Genomic DNA, 26,602 nt, shown 5'->3' with positions numbered 1-26,602 from the left:
AATGAGTCAAGGTTTAAAAGTATAAGAAAGGGTATGAAAGGCAACTTCAAGAAACATCAAGAGAGTGCGCTTAGAACACATGTAGATATGGTGGGAAAATTAAGATATGCATGGATATATTGGGAAAATTCAAACGATCTCAAAAGTTAAAGCAATGGCACTAAAATTTTAGTGTTAGATGAGATTATAAATGAGTTCTATAATTGTAAAATTTGATAGCTTATGTGAATTATTAGGGTGAATATGGGTTGGTTTGGTTCGGTTTTATGGCAAAACCTGGAACCTATTTTGTAGGGTTGGTTTTAGGTTTTTAGAATCGGAACCTATCTTATAAAGGTTAGCTCTAGGGCTAGTTCTAACCTTGGTGGTTCTGAGATCAGTTTCAAGGTTTACTCATAGGACTTGTTTTTTCTTTACTCTCTCCCTTCAATAAAAAAAGAATCAGGTTTTTTAAAAATTTGATTTTCAATAAATATGGAGCCCATTCGGTTCACAATTAGAACTGGAATTGGAATTAGAATGTCTTATTCACATAGTCTGTTTGGTTCAAATAGAAATCGAAATGGGAATTGAAATCAGTTGGAATGAGATTTCATTCCCAAGGGATGGGAAGGGAATGGCCATTCCCTAAAATGGGGGAATGCCATTTCCACCACGAATGGGAATGGAATTCCAATAACACCCAACCAAACAGTTGGTCATTCTGATTCCGATTCCAAACCCTTATTCTTGTGAACCAAACGGAACCATAATATATAATTTAAAACTTATATTATCTTTGGAAAAATCTATGATACGGAAAAGATATGATATAGAAACAGTTTTGACCAATCAAAATCCACCCATGAATTTTGATAAATAACACTGTTCTCTACCACGTCTATGATTTTGGTTTATTTGTCAATTATTTTTCTTATACCATATCTTTTCCATATCATAGTCAAACTCATTATCTTTATTGATTAAATTGAGTAACTTAATATATAGAGTATCATTATATGGTTCAAAACTTATAATTTAAATTTAAATTTTTTAAATATTACCCTTGACATTACTTATTGTAGGCATTCAAATATTAAAATGAAAACAAATATTCAAATCACTTAAATAACTCAATGGTCAAGTGAAACTATGACCTTTGTAACCATGAGTGTTTGGCTTCAAATCTTTACACCGACAAAAGTATTTTAGAATTTATTTCAAGGCAAATTTGGTTCTAAGGCACATTTCACCAAGATCCGTTCATCAAGTCAACCCCTAGACTCTGGAATTGGCCTAGGTGGGAGTTGGTAACAAGAATTTGGAACTAGAGCCTAATCTATAACAGATTTGATAGAATTGATTCAAGGCCAAAGTCGATTCCATTCGGTTCAAAGTCAAGCCTACCCATTGACTCACCCCTATGGAGTACGACTACGAATTATCGGTAAATAAGTAGGAAATGCTGAGTAAGGAGAAAATTGATAATAATTAAGATATGCATGTTTATGAAACAATATACTTATAATTTTTTATGACTTTATACATTGTAATAATCAATCATTCAACTATTTGAAATTTGTTTAAAGGCTTGCACTAAGTTAACTCGTATGGTTATAAGTGGTTGGAGTATGATGGTAGATTCGCTCTTATTCATTCAACTATTTGAAATTCCAAATCCCAATCTGAAATCCCTTTACCAAATAGATCAGGTTTTAATATTCAAATTCGAATTCGAGACAATCAGAACGGATGTCCATTCAGGTATCAATTTTTTTTTGGAGTCCAACGGCAGCAGCCCTAACCACAAAGAATACAAGACAAAGATGTCCATTCCGGCATCAAGACAGCCCATCTTTATGCCAGTTCAGCAGCTTAGTTCCTGCCCGTGCCTCCAGGTTGACATGTTTATTGGACTAACCATGCCATTGAGCCAGACGAACCAAAACAAAAAAACGGAACATGGACGAACGAGAGAGATTGTATAATGCGTTTCTTTCTAAAAGAATCACGGTGACAAATGGAAAGGGGCAACTTTGAATTACTAATGGGCAGAAGCACAAAAGGATACAATCTTTGCACTATTACATGAAATAAAGATCATTAAGTAGGAAATCCGCAGAATTACTACTACCTCTATAACCAAATCCCTTATGATACACACACTTACGCTTTTGATGGCTGAGACCATTGAAAGGAGAAAGGGATTAATAGGAGCCAAAAAAAGAACTGCCCTCAATAGCCAAAGACCGCCCCCCCCTCCACCTTCAATTCTGCAGGTGTGATTATAATATATGCAAAATAACAGAGGGGCCAACCTTACACTCCTCCCCACTGGGTCCCTGAATCATCAAGAAAACACATACAAACCTCAAAGCTCACAGCTCTCAACTACCCACAGTGGCTCGTGGAGTTGTGCTGGTAGCAATGGCCAGGGAAGAGGCAAACCTGGAGACAAGCACAGCTTCATTGCTTATAGCCTTGGAGGCTGCAACATCTTCCAAGCGCTTCCATGTAGATTCCCGCTTCTCCTGTGTCTCCTTCTCCTTCAATTCATCTTCCTTGAATCTGATCGAGCATTCCTCAAAGAGCTCTGGATCAGCGTCCGTGAAGATCTTCCTCACATTCAATGTCAGGCTCTGGACAGCCTGGTTCCAGTGACTTCTGGTGTTCCTTTCCAAGGCTGGAAAGATTATTGGAAATATCACCTTACGGTTCTGTGTTATCAAATTCCTTATGTGGTCATTGTTCCAAAGGAACAAAGCTCGTTCTGCTACCTGCAACACAAAGTATTGTATCTTGAGCAATGAAAACATGATAAAATTTCAGTGACAAGATGGCTATCACGAAAACTAGTACTGGAATTTCATCATGCAAATTTACAAGGTAAAACGAGATGTTTGAATGTTCTTCCAGTTCAAGCAATAGGTCTTGATAACCTTTCATTTTGTCATACAGATTATATTTCTAGTGGTTTCTTCCAATGTTAAAACCATAATTCCTAGCAGAGGGGGAGAGAGAGAGAGAGAGAGAGAGAGAGAGAGTGTGTGTAAAAGATGCCCCGTCAAACTGTCCCTTGAAAACAAGACGAATATTTACTAAAATAATTAAGAAATTGACGTCAACAAAAAAATATTAAAAAGCATGCATGAGAAGATCAAGGGGAACACCAAAGAAAATGTGGTAAGAAATAATTTGACAGAAAAAGATGGCTCTTTATAGAGCATAATGGTGGGACAGGATTCGTGTGGCCAACCTCAAATAGTTAGGATGTAGTTGAATTGTATGTGGTAAGAGCCAAATTAAGAATCAAACGTCACATCAAATTAGAATGATTGGTTTCACAAAGGAAGATGAAGAATAGAAACAAAAGGAACAAGGAGATGGGAGCACCTTTCAAAAAAGGAGTCAAAAGGATAAATAATAGAAACAAAGATTATGCAGTCTTTTGGTTCTACCATGAATGATCAGTTCATCAAGTCAAAGATAAAAGCTGCATTCAGTGAAATATCAATTTTGAACTCTATTTTTTATAAATTCTCATTTAATTCTAACTAGGAGCTTGATTTGATGATTCTTGTGCCACTGGAAAGGAGGAAATGAAGTGCAGTAATCTCATCCTTTTCCTGCTTTTTTCCCTACTAAGTTTTCTGTTTTAACAATATTTTCACTCTTTTTCTCCATTTTTACTTTGATCAGCTTCCATTCTCTTTCTTATTATACTATTGGGGGTGGGGGTTGATCTGGGCACATCTTGTCTTGTTAAGTCCAGATCTCTTGTTCACATTCATCTGTTAAGATTAAAGAATTGCTGCTTATCCAATCAATAAATGGATAAGCAGCAATGATGGAGGAGGGCATGCAAAGCGCAAAGGACTTGAATGTGAACAAATTGATCATTGAAGGGGACTCGCAATTGGTGATAGGGTGGCTGCAGAATAGTGAGAATACTTTGTGGCCTCGTGGGTGTACAGGAATGAGTTAAAAAAGTTTAAGTGGCTAACTAAAGATAATGGATGTAAGGTTTCAATGGGTGCAAGGGCCAGCTAATAGCATGGTTGATTCCTTAGGTGGTAATTATTGGGTGGATCATGGATGAGCTGGGAATGTCTATGGATACCCCACCATTTAATCAAAGAGGCAAAATCTTTAGCTTCTAGATTGAATACTTCTTAGATGGGAGCAGTGTAGAGATAATGGGCCGAATGGGCCTTAGTTTCTTTGTTTTTCTTAAGTTATGTTTTGACTTGTGTTAGTAGGTAGTGGGCCTTAGTTATGGGCCCGTTTTCTCTTTTTTTTATTGTTTTCTATTGTTGTCCTTAGTGATAGACGCCCTACTAAGAGCATTCATGTAATTGTCTTTATTTTTTTACAACAAAATAATAAAAGAGATCATTGGGACCTGAAGAGAGGTTTTGAACTACTCTCTTTTCTTCTTCCTTTTCTTCCATCTTCTTCCTCCATCACTTTTCTCTCTTCAATCTTCTTCTTTTCTCCTAATTCTTTTCTTTTAATTCAGATTATTGCAGGTGTTATTTACAACTTGGTATTAGAGCAGGTTCTCACCTTCTTTTCCTTCTTCTCTCTTTCCCATACATAGTGGGTATGGAGAATTGATTGGCTGATTAGGGAGAAGCTTATGTAGCCCAATGGGAGGGTTTTGGGGGAGGTTTTGAGTTGGACATGGTTCTAGAACCTATGGTAGGAGCGGTTTAACTTTCTCCTCTTCTCTCATTCGGGTGGGTCCTACGAAACTCTAGATTTGGTTGTTTGAAGAGTAGCTTTTTGTTTGTATAGTAATTCTAGCTTAGTTGAGACTTATTTTGATCTTCATTTCACTTAATGGAGCAAACTGGAGGAGAAACCAAATATCCCATAGATTTCGAGTTTGGACATGGAGGGGTCAATGGAGAATCTTTTTGGGGTAGTGACCACTATAAGGCTAGATGGGACCAATTATTTAGCTTGGGGTTACACTACTGGGAGCAAGAAGAAACCGGGAGAGGATGACCCTACCTATGAGAGGTGGATGCAGGAGAATTACACAGTAGTGGGTTGGTTAATGAATTCTATGCAGCCACATACTAGCCAGCACTACTTGTGGATGAAAATTGCACAGGTATGGGATAGTGTCACAGAGACCTATTCCCAAAAATTAAATGTTGCTCGGGCTTACAAATTGAAGAATGATGTAAATAATCTAAGATAGGGGAGAAGCCCTTAGCTGTTTACTTCCCCATGCTAAGATCTCTTTGGCATGAGATTGATTTGATGGAGACTGTGGTTTGGGGGTGTACAAAGGATGCTGAAACTGTTGTTTTAAAAGGCAAGGCGCACAAATTTTGCCTCAAGGCTTAAGCTAAGCCTTTGTCAAAATGAGGTGTAAGCCTCAAGCCTCAAGGCGTGAGGCGTAGCCTAAGGCGTAAAAAGGCGTAAGCCTCAAGTGTTAATGATTAATTAGTGATTTAATGCAAAAAAAAATGTATTTTTGTACTTCAAAACAATAGGAAAAAACTTCAACAATTATGAGCCAAATAAAAAAAAAATGAAAAACCAACAAGGCAAATCAAATTCTGTTATCTTTTCTTAGCATTTTAATAGAGTTCAATGCAAAAAGGACTAATCAAGTTCCTAGTTTCTTTTGGATAAATCAAGTGAGATTTTTCTTATTATTCTAAATGTAATGTCCCAATAACAATAACAATAACAATAACAATAATAATAATAATAATAATAATAATAATAATAATAATATAATTTCCTTTCTTTTTAACTATTGGATGGCCATAAATTTAATATCAATTATGTGGATTATTCTTCATATGTTTCTTTCCTAATAAATTGGTTTAGTTTTTTACATGAAATTAAAATGTTTATAATTGTTAGTTGATTAGTTGTTATTTTATTTAATGATTAAACTCCAAAATTCATTGCTTATAAACTTTTAGTTTACGGATGTGTAACTTCTATCATTTTAATTTGGTATACTATATGTTATTTTCATTGATTTACAAAGTTTAATTAATTTTTTCCTTAAACTTTGAAGCTTACGCTTCATCTTTTTGGGCCATTCTGCCTCAACTACGCCTTTAGCCTTTTAAAACCTTCGTTGAAACACATAGAAAACTGGTGGAAAGAAATCGGGTTTTACCGGACTCAACCTGGAGTATGATATTGTGAGACAAAATGTTTTGGCAAAGGATGAGGTGACTTTATCTCAAGCTTATGCTATGGTGAGTGGTGAGGAGATAAGGAGACAGGTTCAATCTGTAGACCCATAGATGGATCACTATGCTAATGTCGAGATAAAGTCAAAAGTCAGCACTGGGAAGAAAGATGTTTGTGAATACTGTAAGAAGCCTAAACATGCTAAAGACACCTGTTGGAAGTTGCATCCAGAGCTTATACATGCCAGACTCAAAAATGCAAACTATGGAAAAATGAATGAGAATGGGAAAGATGGAAATGCAAATGTAGCCACCTCCTCACAGAGTGAACAGGGGCATGGTGGTGAGAAGTCAGTGGGAGAGCAACCAACAGCCACCAAGATTGGCCAAATGATTAGTCACCTAGAGTCTTACTGCTACAACACCTACTTCATCAGAGACAGATCCCTCTTCATACACATATGCCCATTTAGGTATTCGTGCTACTACAAATCATGCTCCTATCTCAAGTAATCATAGGAACCCTTGGATAATTGATTTTGGTACCTCTGACCATATGACTAGTGTGTCCCATTTATTTTCTACTTACCAACTTTTATCTAGGCAAGATAAGATCACCCTTGTTGATGGTTCTCTTGCTCCTATCTCTAGCAAGGGAAACATCAGAGTTTCAGACACCATCACCTTATCCTCAGTTCATGCTCCTAAATTAAACACTAACTTGCTTTCAGTTAGTAATTTGACAAAGTCTTTGAATTGTAGTGTGACCTTTTTCCCTTCTTACTATGTTTTTCAGGACATGGACTCTCAGAAAGTGATTGGGAGTGGCCATGAGGCGAAAGGGATATACCTGTTGGACATGCCTAGACAAAGTCAAGTATCACCTCCAAGAGCAGCTTTTGGTTCAAATGTGTCCGAGTCTCAACCCGTCATATTATGTTATGTCATTATCGACTAGGTCATATTTCTTTTTCTTCATTGAGTCTTTTGTTTCCTGCTTTGTTTAAAGAAACTAAGTTGTCAAGTCTACATTGTGAGTCATGCGAGTTGTCAAAGCATTGTAGAAACTCTTATTCTACAAGAAATAAAAGATCTACGGTTCCTTTTCATATTGGTCACTCTGATGTGTGAGGGTCATGCCATTTACTTTGCATGGGTGGTTATAAATATTTTATTTTGTTTATTGATGATTTTTCTCGTTATACCTAGCTTTATTATTTTATGTGTTCCCGTGCTAAAGTACTTAAATTTGCAAAAGAGTTTTATGAATTTGTGCTTACTTATTTGATACTTGCATCAAAGTTATATTTTGGGGTGATGCAGTGATGACAGCTACCTACCTTATTAATCGCATGCCTTCTCGAGTCTTGGAGTTCAACTCTCCCTTTGCTGTCCTGTTTCCTCTTCCATTGTGTCTTTGGGTGCACATGTTATATTTCATGTCCCTATTTCTCATAGATACAAGTTTGAACCCAAGGCCCAGAAGTGCATTTTCTTAGGGTGTGCCTCCACACAAAAGGGTTATTGTTGTTTTAATCCCACTAGTGGAACTCGTTTTGTCTCCATGGATGTTACCGTTGTAAAGTCACTTCCATTTTATGGTCATTCTTCTAAGGGGGAGCATTTCATTGAACTGTTTTCTTCACCACTTCCTCTGCCTTCTTTTTTTTTATCAATAACACTTTCATTAATTCATCAGTAGAAAATTTACAAGTGAAAGACAAAAACACTTATCTTCCAAGAGTCACAAAGAGCTTCAAGAAAGGAAAAATAAAAAAGACACTAATGTTACAACTTAGCCCAAAACAATGAATCCCTTTCTGCCCCTTGTTTAGCTAAACCGTCAGCTAGGGAATTAGTCGATCTTTTAATCCAACATGTCTTAACTTCCATCTCCCGCACCAGCCACTTGAATTTTCTCCTCTCATTATTGTATTTCCATAAATCGTTTTGATCTTTAGTCAGCCACCCTATCACCACCTCTGAATCCCCTTCAATTATGAGTTTCTTGATGTTCAATTCCTTAGCTTTTCGGGCACCTTCCATAATTGCAAAGATCTCAACTCTAAGGGGCCTGAGAACATAGCAGAGATAACCCCATTTTCATCCCTAAAAACACCCATCAAAGTTTAATTTCAAGAATCCACTAGGTGGGGGGGTCCAAGCCACACTCATTACTGACTTGGTCTACGTGCAATTTGCAATTTCACCCCACTTCCTCAACATGTCATCAACAGTGTAATCTGTGAATAGTTCCAAAAGATTTCAGCCATTGTACCGCCCTAATATGTATGATAGCCCTCAGGTCTGCTGCTCCTCTCTGAGTTTCTGAGAATATCCTGGAGTTTCTTTCTTCCCATAGTGTCCAACATACTGCAGCCCTTAGTCCTCTCCACATTGTCCTTCCCCTTTTTATCTGCCACTTGAAAAAGGAAGTGGAGAAAAGGCCCTGCAAGTCTGATGGGGGATTCCAACTGCATCCAAATAAGGAGAAAGCCCAATCCCAAATTGACCTCGCAAAGTGGCAAGACACCAGTAGGTGAAAACCAGTCTCCCCATCCGCTTTACACAGAACACACCACTGAGGTGACAAGCAAGTATTGGGTCTCTTCTTTTGAAGTAGATCACCAGTGTTGATTCTTTCCAGATAGGCTTCCCAACAAAAACTACCAACCCTAGGGGGTATAGCTCTGCACCAAACCTCACTAGCAGGGAAAGGGGGAAGGGTAGGACTGGTGGACTGACTTAAGACTTTGAAGAACGAAGCACAAGAGAAAATACCATTGGGGTAGGTGTCCAAATTCTAGAATCCGCCCTAGTGGGGTCTAAGACAATGTTATCAATAAGTGCAATAAGGCTCGAAAAACTGTCGAAGTCTGAGTCCCTCAAATCCCTTCTTAGACCCAAGTTCCACCCAATCCCAGAAGTGGAAGAGGACGGGGTGGTGAAAGACGAGATCAGCTCATTTTTCAAATCAAAAAGAGCATACAAAGACGGAAACTAGTCCTTGAGGTCCAATCTCCTGTTGTTCCTTTTTTTCTAATGCCGGAGCCTCTGTCTCCTAGTTCTACCATTCCTACTCCTCCTACTAGTCCTCCAATTTTCATTACTCATCCTATTGTTCAAAGGTGGTACCAGAGACAAAAGCTACGACATGATCAGGTTGTTCCCTCATCTACAGTTGAGCCTCAGAGACTCTCAACTCCTAAAGAGGGGACAAGTCCTTCACCGCCTGCTTCCCAGGCTTGGACCTACCTATTGCTGTGAAAAAAGGTAAGAGGAAATGTTCAACACATTGAATTTCCAAAATCTAAACACCTATCTTACAGCCTATTATCCTCATCTTATTATTCTTTCTTAGCGTCCCTTTCTTCTCAGCCTATACCCAAGTCAAATTACAAGGGCCTTGTCTAAGCCATAATGGAGGGAGGCTATGAGAACTGAAAGAGAAGCACTTTGTAAAAATTGTACCTAGGATATTATGGATTTGCCTCATGGGAAGGAACCAGTGGGATGTAAGTGGGTGTTTACTATCAAGTATCATGTTGATGGCACCATTAAGAGGTATAAGTCCCGGCTAGTAGCCAAGGGTTATACTCAGGTATATGGAGTTGATTATATGGAGGCTTTCTCATCAGTTGCAAAAATGACCACAGTGAGAGTTCTGCTATCCTTGGCAGTGAGTTTTGATTGGCCTTTATATCAATTTGATGTGAAGAATGCTTTCTTAAATGGAGACTTGACTAAAGAGGTTTATATGTCACTTCCACCAGGTATGTATGGTAAGGAAATGCAAGGCAAGGTATGCAAGTTGAAGAAATATCTTTATGGCCTCAAGCAATTCCCACGATCTTTGTTTGATAGATTCGGAGTTGCACTTGTTCAGTTTGGCTATACACAAACACAGTCTGACCATACCTTGTTTGTGAAGAGGAAAGGCACTCAGGTTACCTTCCTCATTGTTTATGTTGATGATGTTGATATTATAGGGAGTGATACAGAGGAAGTTCAGGCAGGCACTCAAGATATTCCCCAACTCAAAATTTGAAATTAAGGATATAAGGGAGTTGAGATACTTCATGGGAATTGAAGTTGCTAGGTCTAAAGATGGCATTGTCATCTCCCAATGGAAGTATGTGTTAAATCTTACCAAAGAGACTGGGAAACTTGGTGCGAAACCTATTTTTACACCTATTAATGCTAAAACCATAAACTCTTAGCTAATGATGATGAGCTTTTGGCAAACATAGGAGTGTTCTAGAGATTTTTGGGGAAATTGCTATACCTTGGGATGAAATGACTAGATATCTCTTATGTTGTTAGTGTGATCAGTCAGTTTATGCATACCCCTAAAGACGCACATATGGTTGCCTTAGAACAAGTTCTTTGTTACTTAAAGGGAACTCTAGGAAAGGGTATCCTCTTCTCTAGGCATGGACACATGAAGCTAGAGGCTTACACAAATGCCAATTGGGTTGATAGTATTGATGATAGGAGATCTACATCGAGTTATTGTGCCTTGGTCACAAAGAACATTGCCTCCTAGAGGAGTAAGAAACAATCAATAGTAGTCAGGTCCTCAACTGAGGCAAAGTATAGGGCAATCACACATGGAGTTTTAGAGTTGCTATGGCTCAGGTCACTTCTAGAGGAGATGAGTATTATAGATGATAAGCCCTTAATGCTTTATTGTGATCAACATAGCTCACAACCTAGTTCAGCATGATAGGACAAAACATATTGAAGTTTATTGGCAATGTATAAGAGAAAGGGTAGCTTCAAGAGAAGTTTGCCTTCCATTTATTGCCTCAGAGCAACAGTTAGCAGATGTTCTGATAAAAGGTATCCCCAAGGCAAAGTTACAACATTGTGTAAGCAAGCTGGGCATGATAGATATCTATGCTCAGCTTAAGGGGGAGTGTAGAGATAACAGACCAAATGAGCCTTAGTTTCTTTGTTTTTCTTTTAAGTTATGTTTATGACTCGTGTTAGTAGGTAGTGGGCTTTAGTTATGGGCATGTTTTCTCTTTTTTTATTGTTTTTTATTGTTGTCTTTAGTGATGGACGCCCTACTAAGGGCACTCATGTAATTGTCCTTAATTTTTACAATAAAAGAATAAAAGAGACCATTGGGGGCTGAAGAGAGGTTTTGAACTACTCTCTTCTTCCCTTTTTTCCATCTTCTTTTTCCATCACTTCTCTCTCTTCAATCTTGCTCTTTTCTCCTGTTTCTTTTCTTTTAATTCAAATTATTGCAGGTGTGATTTACAACTAGCAGATTGCCAGTGACTGAGTCACTCAGTATCCTTCACAACATGGAGGTATGGGATCAAACCACGTAACTGTAGACTCTCCTCACGTGCACCTTGTTCTACCCCCACCCCTTAATCCCCTGTAATGTATAATATAATACCGAGAAAACAGATCTAGTAGATTCTCTTACAAGGGGAGGTCAGTGGACAATAATTCTGCTTTACTGGGCAAATGGCTTAACTATTCTCTCTAGAATCTAATAGGCTATGGAATAGTACAAGGTTTTTGTAATTTTCTTTTTGGATGAGTAAGGTTCTTTCATGCACCCATGGTATGACAAATGGGTCATATGCAAGGGTTCTGCTAGAACTTCCTTAGCCTCTCCTTGTGTAAGGGCATGGACATATAAAGGAGAATAGACCTGGTTAACCTGACTTGAACCCAATCCCGACCAGCCCAATCCAACCCAAATCACAAAATGGTAGACTAAGCCAAGCTTTTATTGGGTTAGTGGCTAACAACTGGCTAACTATGCTAAGGTGGCAAATTTATTAGAAGATTCCGAAAAGATCATTTAAGCAAAAAAAAGGAAGAAAATATATTTTGGGTACCCATTTTCGAATGAGCAAGACCCGAATATTCTCTCTCCCTCCCCCTGGTCTCTCTCTCTCTCTCGGCAAAGTTCAAAATTTCAATAGGACACGCCCCATATCAGATATCTTATCTTATCGTATCTTTTGGGTCCCGATATGCCTGTTTACAGGTGTTTCGGGACCCCAAATACTTGAATTTAACTCCCCAAAACCAAATTTTGTAAAAAAAAAAGCATGTTTCCATGTGTATCTAAGCACTGATACGCCTTTGCCGGTACACAGAGGTGTATCAATATTTTGAACCTTGTCTCTAGGCTCCCTCTCTTCCAACAGCCTTCCTCCATCAGCTTTGTCAATTGTCACCTTCATCTGAAATTCCATCGCTGGAGAACTACAACGGCCTGATCCCTCACTGGGGGATGCATAGTGCAGCCCCTCCTAGGATCCAATCATTATCCACTCCTATATTTCCCCTATGGTTCCTCCTCGTTGCCATTTCCCCAAACCTTCAAATGTTTGACTACCACCTCTACGAAGTCCACGCGCTTACACTTTGGAAAGTCATTTCCCAACTACTTACAAACTTTTTTGCAATGTCCGCTATGATGTTTGTATGGAAAACAAAACTAAATTCAGGGAAGGTCTCTAGTGGGGAAACTATTAGCAAAAGAGGAGCGGAGACACAAGTAAGAAGAGAAGGGAGAAGAGAAGAGAAAGGGTTTGGAGTCTTCAAAACTGGCTGGCGGCACCAGCTTACATTATCACATATAGGGCAACCATAATTAAAAGGGAAAAGACCCTTATGCCCCCACTGTAGTTAGAGTACATAAACAATGATAAAAAACTACTTTAACTAGACCAAACAGACCCTAACTCAGCAGAATACAAACAAAGAAAAACAAAGTAAACATTCCAACAGAAATAAACACTTAAAAGACTTCTTTCCCTTCGTCTATTCTATATCTTCATATCCATTTCAAATTTTGTTTCTTGTTCTGTTTCAAGGATCTCTTTGAACTTGGGGCTCATGAGGGATTTAAGGGAATCCAAAACTTCTAAAGCATTGAATTTGATCCCTACAGTTTAAGAATTTTTTTCTTTGACTTTTCCAAACCTAGCACCTACATTTAGACCCTTAATTCCTTAAGAGTCTAGTCCTATACATCCCTTTTTAGGATTCTCACTAGTTAAACTAGGGTGCTGTTTGGCAAGTCTTCCTAGAAAGATCTTCCAGCAGCCCAAATGGCCAAAAGACGTATTGAGGCTTTTGGGGTCTTGTCTTTAAAGACAAAGACCATGTGGCTCAGTCTACCGGGTTTTTAAAAATGAATTTAGAGGCTATTTACCACACAGAAAGACCAGAAAGCTTCATTTGAAGCTTCCCAAAATTCGACGTTTTCAGCCTTTTCGGGCCTTTCTGCACATGCGTCTTCTGGTCTTATTAGCTTTTGGTTACCAAATGAAAAAGAACTGATTTTTGGTCTTTCGAGCTTGCCAAAGCCCAAAAGACTGCAAGGAAAGACTTGCCAAATGCCACCTAGATCTTAGCAAGTTTTTCCAGCAAGGACTATTTTGAACAGCCCAATCCCATCAAAATTTTGGGCATTCTATTGGGAGGTATTTCATTTTAAGATTAACATTTATGCAGCTTTCCAAAACAGAAGTTCGACTTTCTGTCACTCCACGAGTTTTCTTTGTAATGCAAGTTATAAAGTATAAACCTACTTCCTATTTGCTAATCTCCTACCTGTTTGTCTCTAGTACTTGAGATCAAGGTTCAAATTTTTTATACGGTACATCATATCAGTGTCTGTCCAATCATAGCTGTCAAGGTGGCACACTTTTTGGTGTTCGGCTTGCCCAAATGCCATGACACTTATATATAAGTTCTTCAAGTTTCTTATATTTTTTATATTTTGAGCTTATAATATTAAGATAAGTAAGATACACTGAATCATTCATTTTATTTCTTTGATTCTTTCATAAAATCATATATTTTTTGTTAGTTTCTTATTTCGTTAGGGATCTCTGACAGCAATTCGATGTTCGAAGACTAAAGAAACGAGGATAGCCGTTTGAAGTCTTTGAAGAGACAAGGAAAATCAACAATCATAGGAGGAATGGTCCACCCCTTCTCTTTTGGAGCAATTTTTCTTTTTTTCGAACAAAAACGGGGGCTCCGCCCCCTTTCTTCTTTTTTTTTTTTTGGAAAAAAAATAAGAGCTCTTCCCCTTCTTTTTCTTTTTTTTCCGAACAAAAACAGGGACTCTGTCCCTTCTTTTCTTCTAGAGCAAAAATAGAGGCTCGGCTCCATCCCTGGAACAAAAACATGGCCTCTACCCTTTCTTCTCCATCATTTCTAAGGATTTTATTCATGCTTTCTTTTTTTCTATGACAAGAATAGGGGCTACACCCCTTCTTTTACTAATATTTCTATGACAAAAACAGGGGCTCAGCCCCTTATTTTTCTGTCATTTTTTGAACATTAAGCAACGTCTATGCAGGTGCATAGGCAACTAGGCAACTAAGCGCTCTCATCACCTAGGTTTGCCTTGTCACCTTGAAAACTATGACTTGAAACACAGGGAAAATGGCCTTTTGACCCATTTTAGGGGGTAGCAGGCCTAAGACATACCCCCTAACCTATTTTTGAAAAAAAAAACTAAAAAAAAAAGCCTCAAGTTAGGTACAAAGTACTGATACACCCTTCCAGCATATCAGGGTGTATTGATACTTTGAACCTTGCTTGAGATTAGTTCTTTTCTCTATTTAGTTGCAAATGGACACCCCATAAGAATATGAAATTATGAGAAGTTAATTTGGGATAGCTTTCTTCACTTTCCCCAAGAAAAGAGGGAAGATAGTGTGGCAATGCAGAAGGACAACAATCCTACAACCAGTGTGGAAAGAAAGGAATGTGAGAAGACACAATCAAAAGACAGAATCAAAGAAAGACTCAAAGTAGGCCTCATTGAAACTGTCATGCTAAGAGCGGTGCAATGGTAAAAACTATATATGGCTTCGCCCCATTCTCCTTGGACCCATAGGCGTCGAAGACTCCACAAGAACTGAATTGCTAGCCAATTACAAGGGCTGAAAGTGGGAAAGACTCAATCTAAGAAACCTAATTGTGGAAGGGGACTCTAAAACTGTAAAGAGAGAAATCAAAAACCTTGCAAGACAATTGATTATCACATTTACATGTGTACAATGATAAATAACAACTCAATGGCTAAAATAGGGGTGAACAGGTCACAATTGTATTGGGTATCGTAGTGAAGAAAACGAAGAATAGCAAAGAAATCAAGAAAAAAAAAAAGAGAAAAACAGACAAAGATTTGCATACTTCAATGTATACATCCATAGAGTATCCCTGTGAAATTCCACTACTTCATTGAATTGTTACAATCCTAGCGGAAAGCTGGTCTTTTCAATCAATCGTTACAATATTTGTACCGTTCAACTACAGTGCAAACCAAGTGGATTTACCAAAATGCCTGCTGCATCAAATCTCCAAACTACATTCCTCGCTTTAAATGCATTTATGTAACAATGGTCCAACCATTTGCACTGTCCTCTAGTATTGGTATTTTACCACTTTAAATTTAACTTTTGACTTATTGTTTGTTGAACCTTTTTTCCAATTAACATTGAAATTAGGAAAACAATGAAAAACAGATAATGTGGCCCAAGTAGCAAGTAGGCAAAAGCCATGAGTTTAGTTTATCAATTGTAAATTGTAATTTAACTGTTAACTATTTAAGTTGTTATACTTATATTGATCTATGAATTTTAAGAATAAATATTAAATCATAATATTTAATATATAATAAAATTTTGTTTACTTTTTTTAGTTCACCAAATTGGACTTCTGGATACATGTCAGATTCTGATTTCTATGTCATGCAACACTGCTTTATAGACAGACAATAAGAGGCATGGATGTAATATTTTACAAGGATAACTTTCTCAAGCATAATTTGGCATTCCCATTAGTTGCTTTTTTTTTTATCAATTTTTTTAGAAAACTTTCATTTCAAGGAAAAAAAGGGGGAGGGGATGTACATGAGAAAATGTACAATCAAAATAGCACAAAGCCAAGAAACCACCCAGAAAATGCATAGGCAAAGAATTAAGAATTAGCACTATATAACGAGGCATTTTTTTATAAGTATATAAAGAGGCATTATCCACCCCAGATTTAGATAATGCATCAGCCCTTGAGTTCATCTCCCTGGGAATCCATCTAAACAAGCAAATGAAGGAAGCTAAAATGTGATGGATCTCATGTAAAAGGTGAGCAAGCCTTCAAGGACTCAAATCCTTATCGGAAGCCCATCCTATAGCATTCTTTGAATCTCCTTCAACAACAAGAACTGGAAAAAAAAAATGGATTTGGCTATTCTTAAACCAACCAGGGGGACCCTGCCTTCCACTTCATTAGCATACGCAAATCATCTTTAACAATTAAGCCACCAATACCAACCGACCCCAAGTGACCAGTACCAGATCTGCAAGTGCCAGCAAACATCAAGATGAAATCTACACACGGCCTTGGATAAGCATAGGGCTGAGACCTGAGATGAGGATCAACAAAAGATGAGTGCCTAACTTCAAAAAGATTTCTATCCAAGTCACCATAATTAAGTCCTTTGAACTACTTTCAAGACAACATCAATGAAAAGATCTGAGATATAATCTCACCAGTCACCCCTAAGACCTTAACAAGGGGTTGAAGTGTTCTCAAAATACTTCTATTGTGCTCCTCCCAAATACACCACCTGATGATATGAATTGAAGCCTTCCAAAAAGTTTTTCCCCTTGAACCTAGCTTGCAAGAAGGCCATTACAACTGCCACCATAAACAAGGCCCAGGAAGAATTGCCATAAATGTCAGGCTACCATATGCACTCTACAGACGTAGGAAACACATAGAGCTGGCCTTTTCTTTTCCTTTGAATATCATCCCCTGTATTAATGTGCCCCCAAACAGCCTCCCAAATACATAAGGAAAGTTTTAGGGGAGCCAAGGAAAGCCAAATTCTACTATATGGAAGAGCAAGGAGCAAGAAACCAGCAATAAGATGATGGAAGAAGATTTAATGGAGAAGGTGCTATGGGGAGTTAGAGACCAAATGTGTTTGACAGAATGGGAGGGGGAGAGGAAGAATTCATTGAGAGAAGATAAAAGGGCAGAGACCTCATGAGATTCTGAATCACTAAGAACATGTTTAACACATATACCATGCTCCCTTCTAGTTACTTGTGCAGCCTAATGCATCATATTAATTTCCCCCCTTTGCTCCAGATGATGTACTTCAGCTAAAATGTATATATAGTTTTTTTTTTTATCAATAACTTTGAAAGAATTTCATTAATTAAAATGTTTTAGAATACAACAAGAAGTTGCAAAAGAAATCGGCTTAGTAAGCTGACCCAGAACAGAATTACAAATGTGCCCAAAACATATATGTTCTTTGAACCCCTTGCTTTTCTAAGCTATCACTGTTGGCAGACCTCCTAACCCATCCCACTTGGATTGACATGTCCCTTGACATCCATTTAAATCTTCTAAAATCATTCTTCAACTGCCATGTCACCCCTTCCCCTTTCTGCAACCATTTTATCAAAGTTTTTGAGTCTCCCTCAATGATCAGTCTATTAATCCCCAACTCTTTAGCCTTCTCAACCCCATATGCTGCAGCTAGAAACTCTGCCCTTGCCACATCACCCTCCTCCACAAGACTGGAGTACAGAGCAATAATGAATCCATTTTCATCTCTAATGGCTCCCCCAATACCTGAAGGGCTTGGGTTACCGACACAACTCCCATCAAAGTTCAGCTTCTTCCAACCATCTGTTGGAGGGGACCAAGTCTCAAAAAACTGTCGTCTCATAGATGATGAAGCAACAATAAGTCCCCAAACCCTGAAAAATTCTTCGACCTTAAAAGCTGAAAACAGCTTCAAGCTTTTTACCCAATTGCCACCCTCAATGTTATTATTTCAACTAAGGCTTCCTTGCATTTTTCTTTACTTTCAAATATTCCATCATTTCTTTCCTCCCAAATGGTCCAAAGTATTGGTGCTCTAATACACCTCCAAAGAATCCTTTCCCTCCTTGTCTTACCACTGATACCATTAGGGTTGAATAAACCTTCCACCCTATCAAGAGATGACCACCTCACCCAAGAAGGTGAGTAAACCAATCCCAAACAAAACTGACAAAAGGGCAAGATATTAGAAGGTAGAAAGCAGTCTCACCACTCAATTTACACAAGACACACCAGTTAGGGGACAAGCACCAATTTGGTCTTTTCCTTTGAAGTACATCAAAGGTATTAATACAACCATGAAAAACTTCCCAATAAAAAGCACCAATTTTAGGGAGAATGGGAGGGCAGGGCACCAAATTTCTTTGACTGGAAAATGAAGAGAAGATTGTGTGACAACCATTGAATGTAGAAAGGATTTACAAGAAAAAGACCCACCTTCCCCCAAGAAAACTGAACTCAGCAATCCTAACAGCTCGGACACTGTAAGAAGAAGTTCAGACTCTCAAAGGTTCTTGTTAAATCCAAAGTTCCAGTTCAACCCTGGAAGGTGAGATGGTTGACTTAGGTTATCTGAAATAGGCTTACCCTTGAACCTGGACAGATCACAAAGAGAAGGAAATTTCTCACCTAAAGGAGTATCCCCAATCCACACATCCTCCCAAAATGTATATATAGTTATTTACATCACAAAATTTGCACTGTGAAAGCATGGTGTACTTTCCAAGCAATTGTTCAAGCTGCAGTCTAGTACTCTAGTTCTTATATATAAACATGACAATCTACCAAGGAAACTGATGTCGACGTGTATTGGGAGTAGCAGCAGCAATGATCTGGTGTTCTCATCCTATCCAATTCGGCAGCAACAGTCTTATCCATTCAGCAAATTAGATTAGACTGTCTTATCATTCTTATCTTATTAAGTTAGTAGATTAGATTATCTTATCTTATTAGATTAGGATTAAGAGAGATTATCTTATCTTATTAGATTAGGATTAAGAGAGACTTATCTTATCTTATCAGTCTTATCTTATCAAGATAGAGTTGGAGGTCTCCCTATTCAGCAAGGAGTCTCCCTAAGAGCAGGACTCTTGTAATCTCCTATTTAAGGAGACACTATTATTGAATAAAGGCATCCAAGAATTTCAGTCAAGAGAAGAGTTGAGGAGAGTTAGGGTGATCTCTTGGACAAATCACCCCTTAGGTCGCCACGATAGGGTCTGCACGCAAAGGGAGGGGCAAGGGGAAGCTAGAGGTTCTCCCCGTGGACCGACCCGTGACGAGATCCTACGCATGGGCCCATAACATTTTGGTATCAGAGCAAGGCGTCATGGGAGATCTGGAGCAGCTGCCATCCAGGGTCCACGACCTCGAGCACCAACTCGTGGAGACCCGTTCAGAAGTACGTGAGATCAAAGACGAAGTGAGGGAGTTGCGGCGTCTGATGGAGTTATTCCTTTCTAGCAAGGAAAGGAACACTGAAGGGGCGACCGCCGACCAGATCTGCTAGAGTCTTCCGGCGAACAGCAATCCGTTAGCCAAGGAACCGCACTCATCCCCAAGTACAACAGGTTAGAATTCCCGTCGTACAACGGCAACGAAGACCCCTTGAGCTGGTTGTACCGGTGCGAGCAGTTTTTTCAGAATCAATGACAGACGACCGGAATAAGGTAAGTCTAGCCGCCTTTCACTTAACAAAGGAAGCACAACTTTGGTTCTATCAGTTAGAATATGAGGAACCCAGGCTCAATTAGCCCCAATTTAAGTCCTACTGCCTTCTTAGGTTCGGACCCCCATTGACAAGCAACCCCTTAGGCGAGTTGATTAACCTTAAACAAACCAGCACAGTGGCAGAATACCAGCGCCAATTCCAGACCCTCCTTGCGAGGGCATCTTCAGTGCAACCGGACCAGCAGGTAGATATGTTCACCGCTGGGTTAGCAGAACCCCTGCGGGTGGACGTGGAGATGCAGAATTCCCCCAACCTGGTCACAACCATGAATATAGCTCGCACCTTCGAACGCAAGCTACAACTCAGCCGCGAAACCTTCAGTATGGGGCGGACTCCATCAGCATGGGCATCCCCAGAACCACTCGGAATGACTCCATATTCAGCAGCCAGCCAAGAATGGAAGCCACAGACGAGCAACAATTCCAGATCAGCATCCAGTGTGGGGAGCAGCGTCATTGCACCCCCTATCAAGCACTTGTCCAGGGCTGAGATGGCGGAACGCAGGGCGAAGGGACAATGTTTTAATTGCGATGAACTCTACTCAGCAGAGCACAAATGCAAGAGACTTTTCTACCTCCCGGTGAAACAAGAGGAAGAAGAGGATGAACCCCTTCATTGGAACCCGATCCAGGAGGGCAAAGTCATTCCACCTATCCGAGATTCCTTTGACTGTGTTTCAAGACACCCATCCTAAATTCGAGCTTGAGGACAAACTCGTAGTCCAAGAGGGGAGTAATGATGTGGACATGTATTGGGAGCAGCAGCAGCAATGATCCGATGTTCTCATCCTATCCAATTCGGCAGCAACAGTCTTATCCATTCAGCAAATTAGATTAGACTATCTTGTTATTCTTATCTTATTAAGTTAGTAGATTAGATTATCTTATCTTATTAGATTAGGATTAAGAGAGATTATCTTATCTTATTAAATTAGGATTAAGATAAACTTATCTTATCTTATCAGTCTTATCAAGATAGAGTTGGAGGTCTCCCTATTCAGCAAGGAGTCTCCCTAAGAGCAGGACTCTTGTAATCTCCTATTTAAGGAGACACTATTATTGAATAAAGGCATCCAAGAATTTCAGACAAGAGAAGAGTTGAGGAGAGTTGGGGTGATCTCTTGGACAAATCACCCCTTAGGTCGCCACGATAGGGTCTGCATGCAAAGGGAGGGGCAAGGGGAAGCTAGAGGTTCTCCCCGTGGACCGACCCGTGGCGAGATCCTAAGCCCGGGCCCATAACAGAAACTGTTTGACTAAATAGAGTGAAAGGTTAAAAGCACATTACATTGACATGGGCACAGGACAAGTCTCTGAAATTCCTAAAAGAGAGTATTCATGGGCATGCATGTAATATTTATTTTAACACAGTATAAATATTGTATTGGATTAAACAATAAAAAATCTAATGAGTTGTATAGTATGTCTACAGACAAAGGAATCAACAGAAATAACACTATCTTTAGCAACCAACAGCTTTCTAGTTTCCATGAGAAAAGAAATAATTTATTTCTGATCAGTAGAAAAGAATTCATAGTGCATACTAGATGCCTATATGTCCTGCAAGGAAAGAAAAAGAAAGGAATCACAAGGTGTCAAACTGGAATTCCTGAATAACAAAACTGGAATGATTCCAAAACTGGTATTTCACCCATTAAAAAGATTCCAAACAGCACAGAAGTGTAACCATCAAAAGAATTAGAATTTACTAAACCAAAAAATTAGAAACTGTCAAAAGGGATCTTTTAGCTTCCTAGAATCAAGAAAAAACTATATGGCATGGTTGTATAGAGCATACAGCTGTACATGGATTGAGACAAATTCTTCTTCCTCACATTGATATGATACTTCGTTGTTTACCTTACTTATTAAATAGGACAAAAACATGAACATAATGCATGTTGCTAAGCTAGGCCAATCAAAACAAACATCAAGAATAGTCTATCCAGAACTTGTTTCTCACTAAGGAACAGATTAAGTAAGCCTATACTAATTTATTCTCAAACTAAAACCTAATATAGTGGAATAACTTACTCAATAAAGATACAAAAGATCCAGCAATCACAACCTTGAAAAGCTAAAAAAGAGAATCAAAGCTTGCTAATCCAAATAGAGTACCTGGAAATGTGAGCTGTTGAGGCACCTGCCAACCTGCCTGAACAAAGGCACCATGCAGCGCTGGAATTCAGCTGCCTGAGTGGCCTCAAGAACTTCCTCCAACTCACCAAGGAACATAACCTCCTTTGAACTATTAGTGATAGGCCAGTATTTCAGAAGACCTCTGATTACCGTATCAGCCAGCTTGAAATCTTTCTCTACAAACTGAGTGATACAGTAAGAAAGCTGCTGATGATACATCGATACGCACTTGGGTTTGTGAAGAGGGATAAGTGCCCGGACAAGGAAAAGTTTGTGTTCTTCCTTCAATGGTAAAGCAAAACCATTAATTATACTACCCAATATCTCAAGTAATTCTGCAATTCCATTGTGCTTCTCTGTCTCAAAGATGAAACGGTAGAATATGTTGTTAATAGCTTTCCTGATGAATGGGCGGTGAACCATGAATTTTCCATAGATGCGGTGGAGTATTGTCTTCAGATATTCCCTCTCTCTCTGGTCCTCAGAATCAAATAGGTCAAGTAACCTCAACACAAATGAATGATCAACGTATCTCTTTGCCAGCTTGGCATCTGTCTCAGATGAAGCCACAAATCTCAACAAAAACTCGTACACAATCTGAAGATGGGGCCATGCAGGTTCCATGGTGGGCTCCTCGTCCTCTGGGTCATATGTTTCTGGGAGCTTGTTCTCGTGATTTGATGATGGAAATGTCCGAAACAAGTTGGCAGCCACCATCTTAGTGATCTCCTGCATCACAATCTCATTGAACTTGGATGTGACTGAGGTAATATAGTCGACAAGCTCTAGCAAGGTTTGTCTCTTTATGTCTTTCTCTTTGAGGTTCTTGGAGGGATCAGTAAAGTCAAATACTATACAGCACATGTTCAGCTTTCTTATGAACAGATTTTGCTTCTCTGAGCTTGGAACTTCCCTAAAAGTGGGCAGTGCCTCATAGGTAGTGGAAGCTAACACTGGGCCTACTTGGGAGGCAGCAGGGACAGATTTCTTCCCTTGATTAGATTTACTCGTAGCGGTTGAATGTGGCACGGAAGCCCCATTGTTACTGCGGGAGGCACCAGAACCTGAATTTGGAGCTTTTCCAGCAATGGAACCACCCTTTGAATTGTTATGACCAGAAGTAACTGGGTTTGCTCCATGCAAAGAGTTTATAGATGGTGCAGTAGCCCCCCCATCATTATGGTTACTGTCATTAGGTGAAGATTTTGATGAGGGCTTTCGAGGTAGCTTCCCAAGTATTTGCTTAATCATATTTTACAGGACCCTAACAAGGAATACTGTTCCTAACCTCCTTCAACAATCCGTGTTTTCAAGATGCCCCCTTCCAGACAGAGCGCGTATCCCAGTTTCCACCTTGAAACATCTCAGACCGTAGGCATTCTTATAATTCACTGAAGGGTGCCGTTCAATAAGAACATGTATTCGAAAAGAAGCCCTAATCAGTTCCACCCAAAACAACGAAATCCAGAAACGAAAGACTTTCTTCTCATGGAAATTATTCAAATGTCCATAATTCAAATACTAATAGTCTCGCATAATCAATCAAGACTAAAATGTCCGAAATTGGAGAAATGAATATGTGTGTGGGAAGTTTAAGGCGAGGACCCAAGTAACACCTATAATAAATTTAAATAAATGACAAAAAAATGAAGAAATGACTTACATTTATAGCTCGATCGACGATCTGTGGTGAACAAGAAACCCTAGAAATCGAGCCGTAGATTCTTACTAGTTTCTGCAAGCATAAACCCTAAAAATCTATAGTTATAGCCTCTACGAACCATCTCTCCTCCTCCAACGATGCGAATCGACGGGGAGAGAGAGTGAGCGAGAGGGAAACAACAGGACAGGAGTTCTCCCGCTGTGCAAAGAGGAATTAAATATAATTATATAAATATAAAAGAAAAAATCTGTATATAGTATAAAATATAAATAAATAAACAGAAAAGTTCTCTATCCTCGTATCTTAAACCAGAGTTTAACAAGGAGTGACCAAAATTATTTCAGGCTAAAAAAATTTTTTTTTAAAAAAAAAGGCATTAATCTGGCATACAAAAAAGGAAAATTTTTGAGGGTTTGGAGCTTCATAGCTTTAGACTGTATTACCAAGAATCATTTTACGCGACGTGGATGGGATGTTGTTCTGTCCGCCTCAGCCTCAGTGCCTTAACACAACCACGTGTTCTATTTCGACTGAAACGCAGACGAACTTTCTCGGTTTCCCGTCAGTCAAACAAAGAAAGAAATGTGGCTCATTACCAAAAAAAAAAAAAGAAAATAATGTGGCAAACCACCTCCCTTTGCCACGTGGAAAAGGCCATAACACAGCACTGGAAATAAGATGTGGAAAACTTGTAGAATGTCACAAGACAGCTTTCAAGGTGAATCCTCCAATCATCCAAACCCGGCAATATGGGGGTTATGTTGGAAAATGCCATCTAGATTTTTTTTTTTTTATATACGAACCACCTAATCGCCAATTGATTGGCCTACCTGACTCCGAGTCAGGAGTCACCCCTAATGGCCAATTGAGATGAATTCACATCAGCGCCCCACAATGTCACATTTGAAATCACATCTCCGCCCGCCCCATAAGGAGTCACCCCACAACGCCCCACAACACATTCGGTAGCATGCTAGGAACATCTCCCAATGATGATATCTCTAGGACTGATGATGTTCCCAATACACAGCAGATATGTGCTGTGGGGCATTGTGGGGTGGAGATGTGAATTCGCCACATTCCGGTATCGGGAGATGTTCATAATGCAAGGTTGAGATGTGGTGTGGGACATTGTGGGGCGCTGATGTAAACTCAATTGAGATGATGTTTGGTATGATAATGTTTGTCAAAAAAGTGAAATATTTGTCAAAAAAAATGAGATAAATCTATTTTTATATTGTTAAAATCGCCTATATGGAATTTGTGCCCAACCAAATATAATTTATTGTAAGATAAGATTAAAAATGCCAATATATAACTAGATGTGTAAATGGACCAAATTCAACTCATATCAGGCAAATATTTGAGTTGAATTCAATTAGATTTATTGGATATTCAAATATGAATTCAATTAAATATTTAAATATTTAAATTGAATTTGATTTATTAATTGTTTTAGGTAATTTTTATATAATTAAAATTATATATATTTATATAATTTATTAGGATATTTATCGAATGAAATTAAATTATATCTGAATAGGATGCAGTTGACACCCCCCTACATAAACCATCCATTATGTGGGGCAATCAATTGTAACATTCACCTTCACAATCTGATCCAGATTTAAAAAGGAAATGGGGTCCATCATATGTATTTTGATACTTGACAATAACAAGTAAAAAGAATAATGATATATAATTATTATTTATATAAATATCAAAAAATAAAGTATTTTTGTAATTTTAAGTGTAAATCAAATAACCAATCATTACTTTTTTTATTTTTCTCTTAAACTCGTTATGGGTAACTCAATTTTCATTGGGCTCAATTTGGAAAGAGGACAAATGCAAATACATACGAAATAATACAAAACATAAGGTTTTGCACTCTATATATTTGCATCTGTACTTCTTCCAAACTGAGCCTTAAGATTTTTATTAGTGACTATTTATAGAATTTGTATATATAAGCATTTAAGTATTATATTTGACAAAACTATCTTTGAATGGCCAGTAAAGTTTGTTAAATGTTTTTATGACAAAATTACCCCCAACCTAGGCCCAGACCCACACTATGCCTACAAATTTTAGAACGGGGCCTAGACCTAATACTTCAAGCCCGACCTAGGCCTGACCCAACTTGCATATATTTAAAATATATACTCTAAAAATATGAGTAATTAGGGGTAATTTTGTTATAAAAATATTATATAAGATTGATTGACCATTTAGTGATAGTTTGGTCATGTAAAGTACTTAAATGCTTATTTGGACAACTTCTATAGTTCTATTAATGGTCACCAATGGTGATTTAATGGAAATCTTTATCGGAATTTGAGTTTTGAATAATAAAAGTGATCACTGACAAGGGGGGTTCTTGGAGGTTTTGAAAAGTCATGATGAATTTTAAGATAAATACAAAAAAGTCATGGTAAATTTTAGATAATATCTCTTTATTTTACTTTTAATCCAGAGTGTGATTGTCAAGACTATGTGGATTGTGGATTAAATAATTAACCAATCGAACCCAACAATTGGTTTGACCTATTTTCATTATTTCTCTATAGTAACTTGGTATGGGATGCCTAAAATTTTAATTTCACATAATATACATACTAGATATTTATGAGAAAAATAGAGCAAAGTGAATTAGCAATACTGGTAAGAGACAAGGAAGAATCCATTGACAATATTTTCATGATGGGAAAACTCCAGACATCCCCATTGATATTATATCGCCATCACAATTATTAAATGCTCCCTTTTTTTCTTTTTTATCTGATATGACTTTGTTTTGTATGTATATTCTTTGTCAAAGTATCAATTATAGCCACAATTTAAAGCGTAGCTACATCTACGTGGAATAACACGATGAAGAGATAGAATTAAAGAATGGAAGAGAGATTGAAGACGATAAGGTCAGCCTGCACTTTAGACTACTTTGTATCTTATCTCAATTCATAGATTGGACTCCTTTCTTTTCCAAAACCCAAAGAACTAGATTGGACTCATCTCTCACCAC

General features: G+C 38.4%; 1 protein-coding gene across 2 annotated transcripts; it reads right to left on the bottom strand.

Moving 5' to 3' along the window:
• Positions 1–1,993: 1,993 nt before the first annotated feature.
• Positions 1,994–24,130, bottom strand: LOC148875270 (serine/threonine protein phosphatase 2A 59 kDa regulatory subunit B' gamma isoform-like). 2 transcript variants are annotated; one of them, XM_088964358.1, is made up of 4 exons: positions 24,021–24,130; positions 23,578–23,775; positions 21,894–23,305; positions 1,994–2,756 (listed from the first exon to the last, which is right to left on the bottom strand). In XM_088964358.1, exons 3-4 carry the CDS (start codon positions 23,163–23,165, stop codon positions 2,367–2,369), a joined length of 1,662 nt encoding a protein of 553 aa, XP_088820484.1. In that variant the 5' UTR covers positions 23,166–23,305; positions 23,578–23,775; positions 24,021–24,130; the 3' UTR covers positions 1,994–2,366. The 2 variants fall into 2 exon arrangements, with proteins under 2 accessions (XP_088820484.1, XP_088820483.1); XM_088964357.1 differs by lacking the exon at positions 24,021–24,130 and having other exon boundaries at positions 23,578–23,912.
• Between the last annotated feature and the right edge of the window lie 2,472 nt (positions 24,131–26,602).

This window comes from Nelumbo lutea, chromosome 1 (genome assembly GCF_056320005.1).
Source record: "Nelumbo lutea isolate HS-2025 chromosome 1, American lotus-T2T, whole genome shotgun sequence".
In the NCBI taxonomy this organism is placed as follows: Eukaryota; Viridiplantae; Streptophyta; class Magnoliopsida; order Proteales; family Nelumbonaceae; genus Nelumbo; species Nelumbo lutea.
This window is presented reverse-complemented; position numbering and strand designations above follow the sequence as displayed.

Excerpts from the sequence above, each read along its gene's own strand:
- LOC148875270 (XM_088964358.1), bottom strand. The coding sequence starts at position 23,165 with ATGATTAAGCAAATACTTGGGAAGCTACCTCGAAAGCCCTCATCAAAA. Across the intron at positions 2,757-21,893 it reads TCAACAGCTCACATTTCCAG|GTAGCAGAACGAGCTTTGTT; the intron begins GTACTCTATTTG and ends TTTGTGTTGCAG.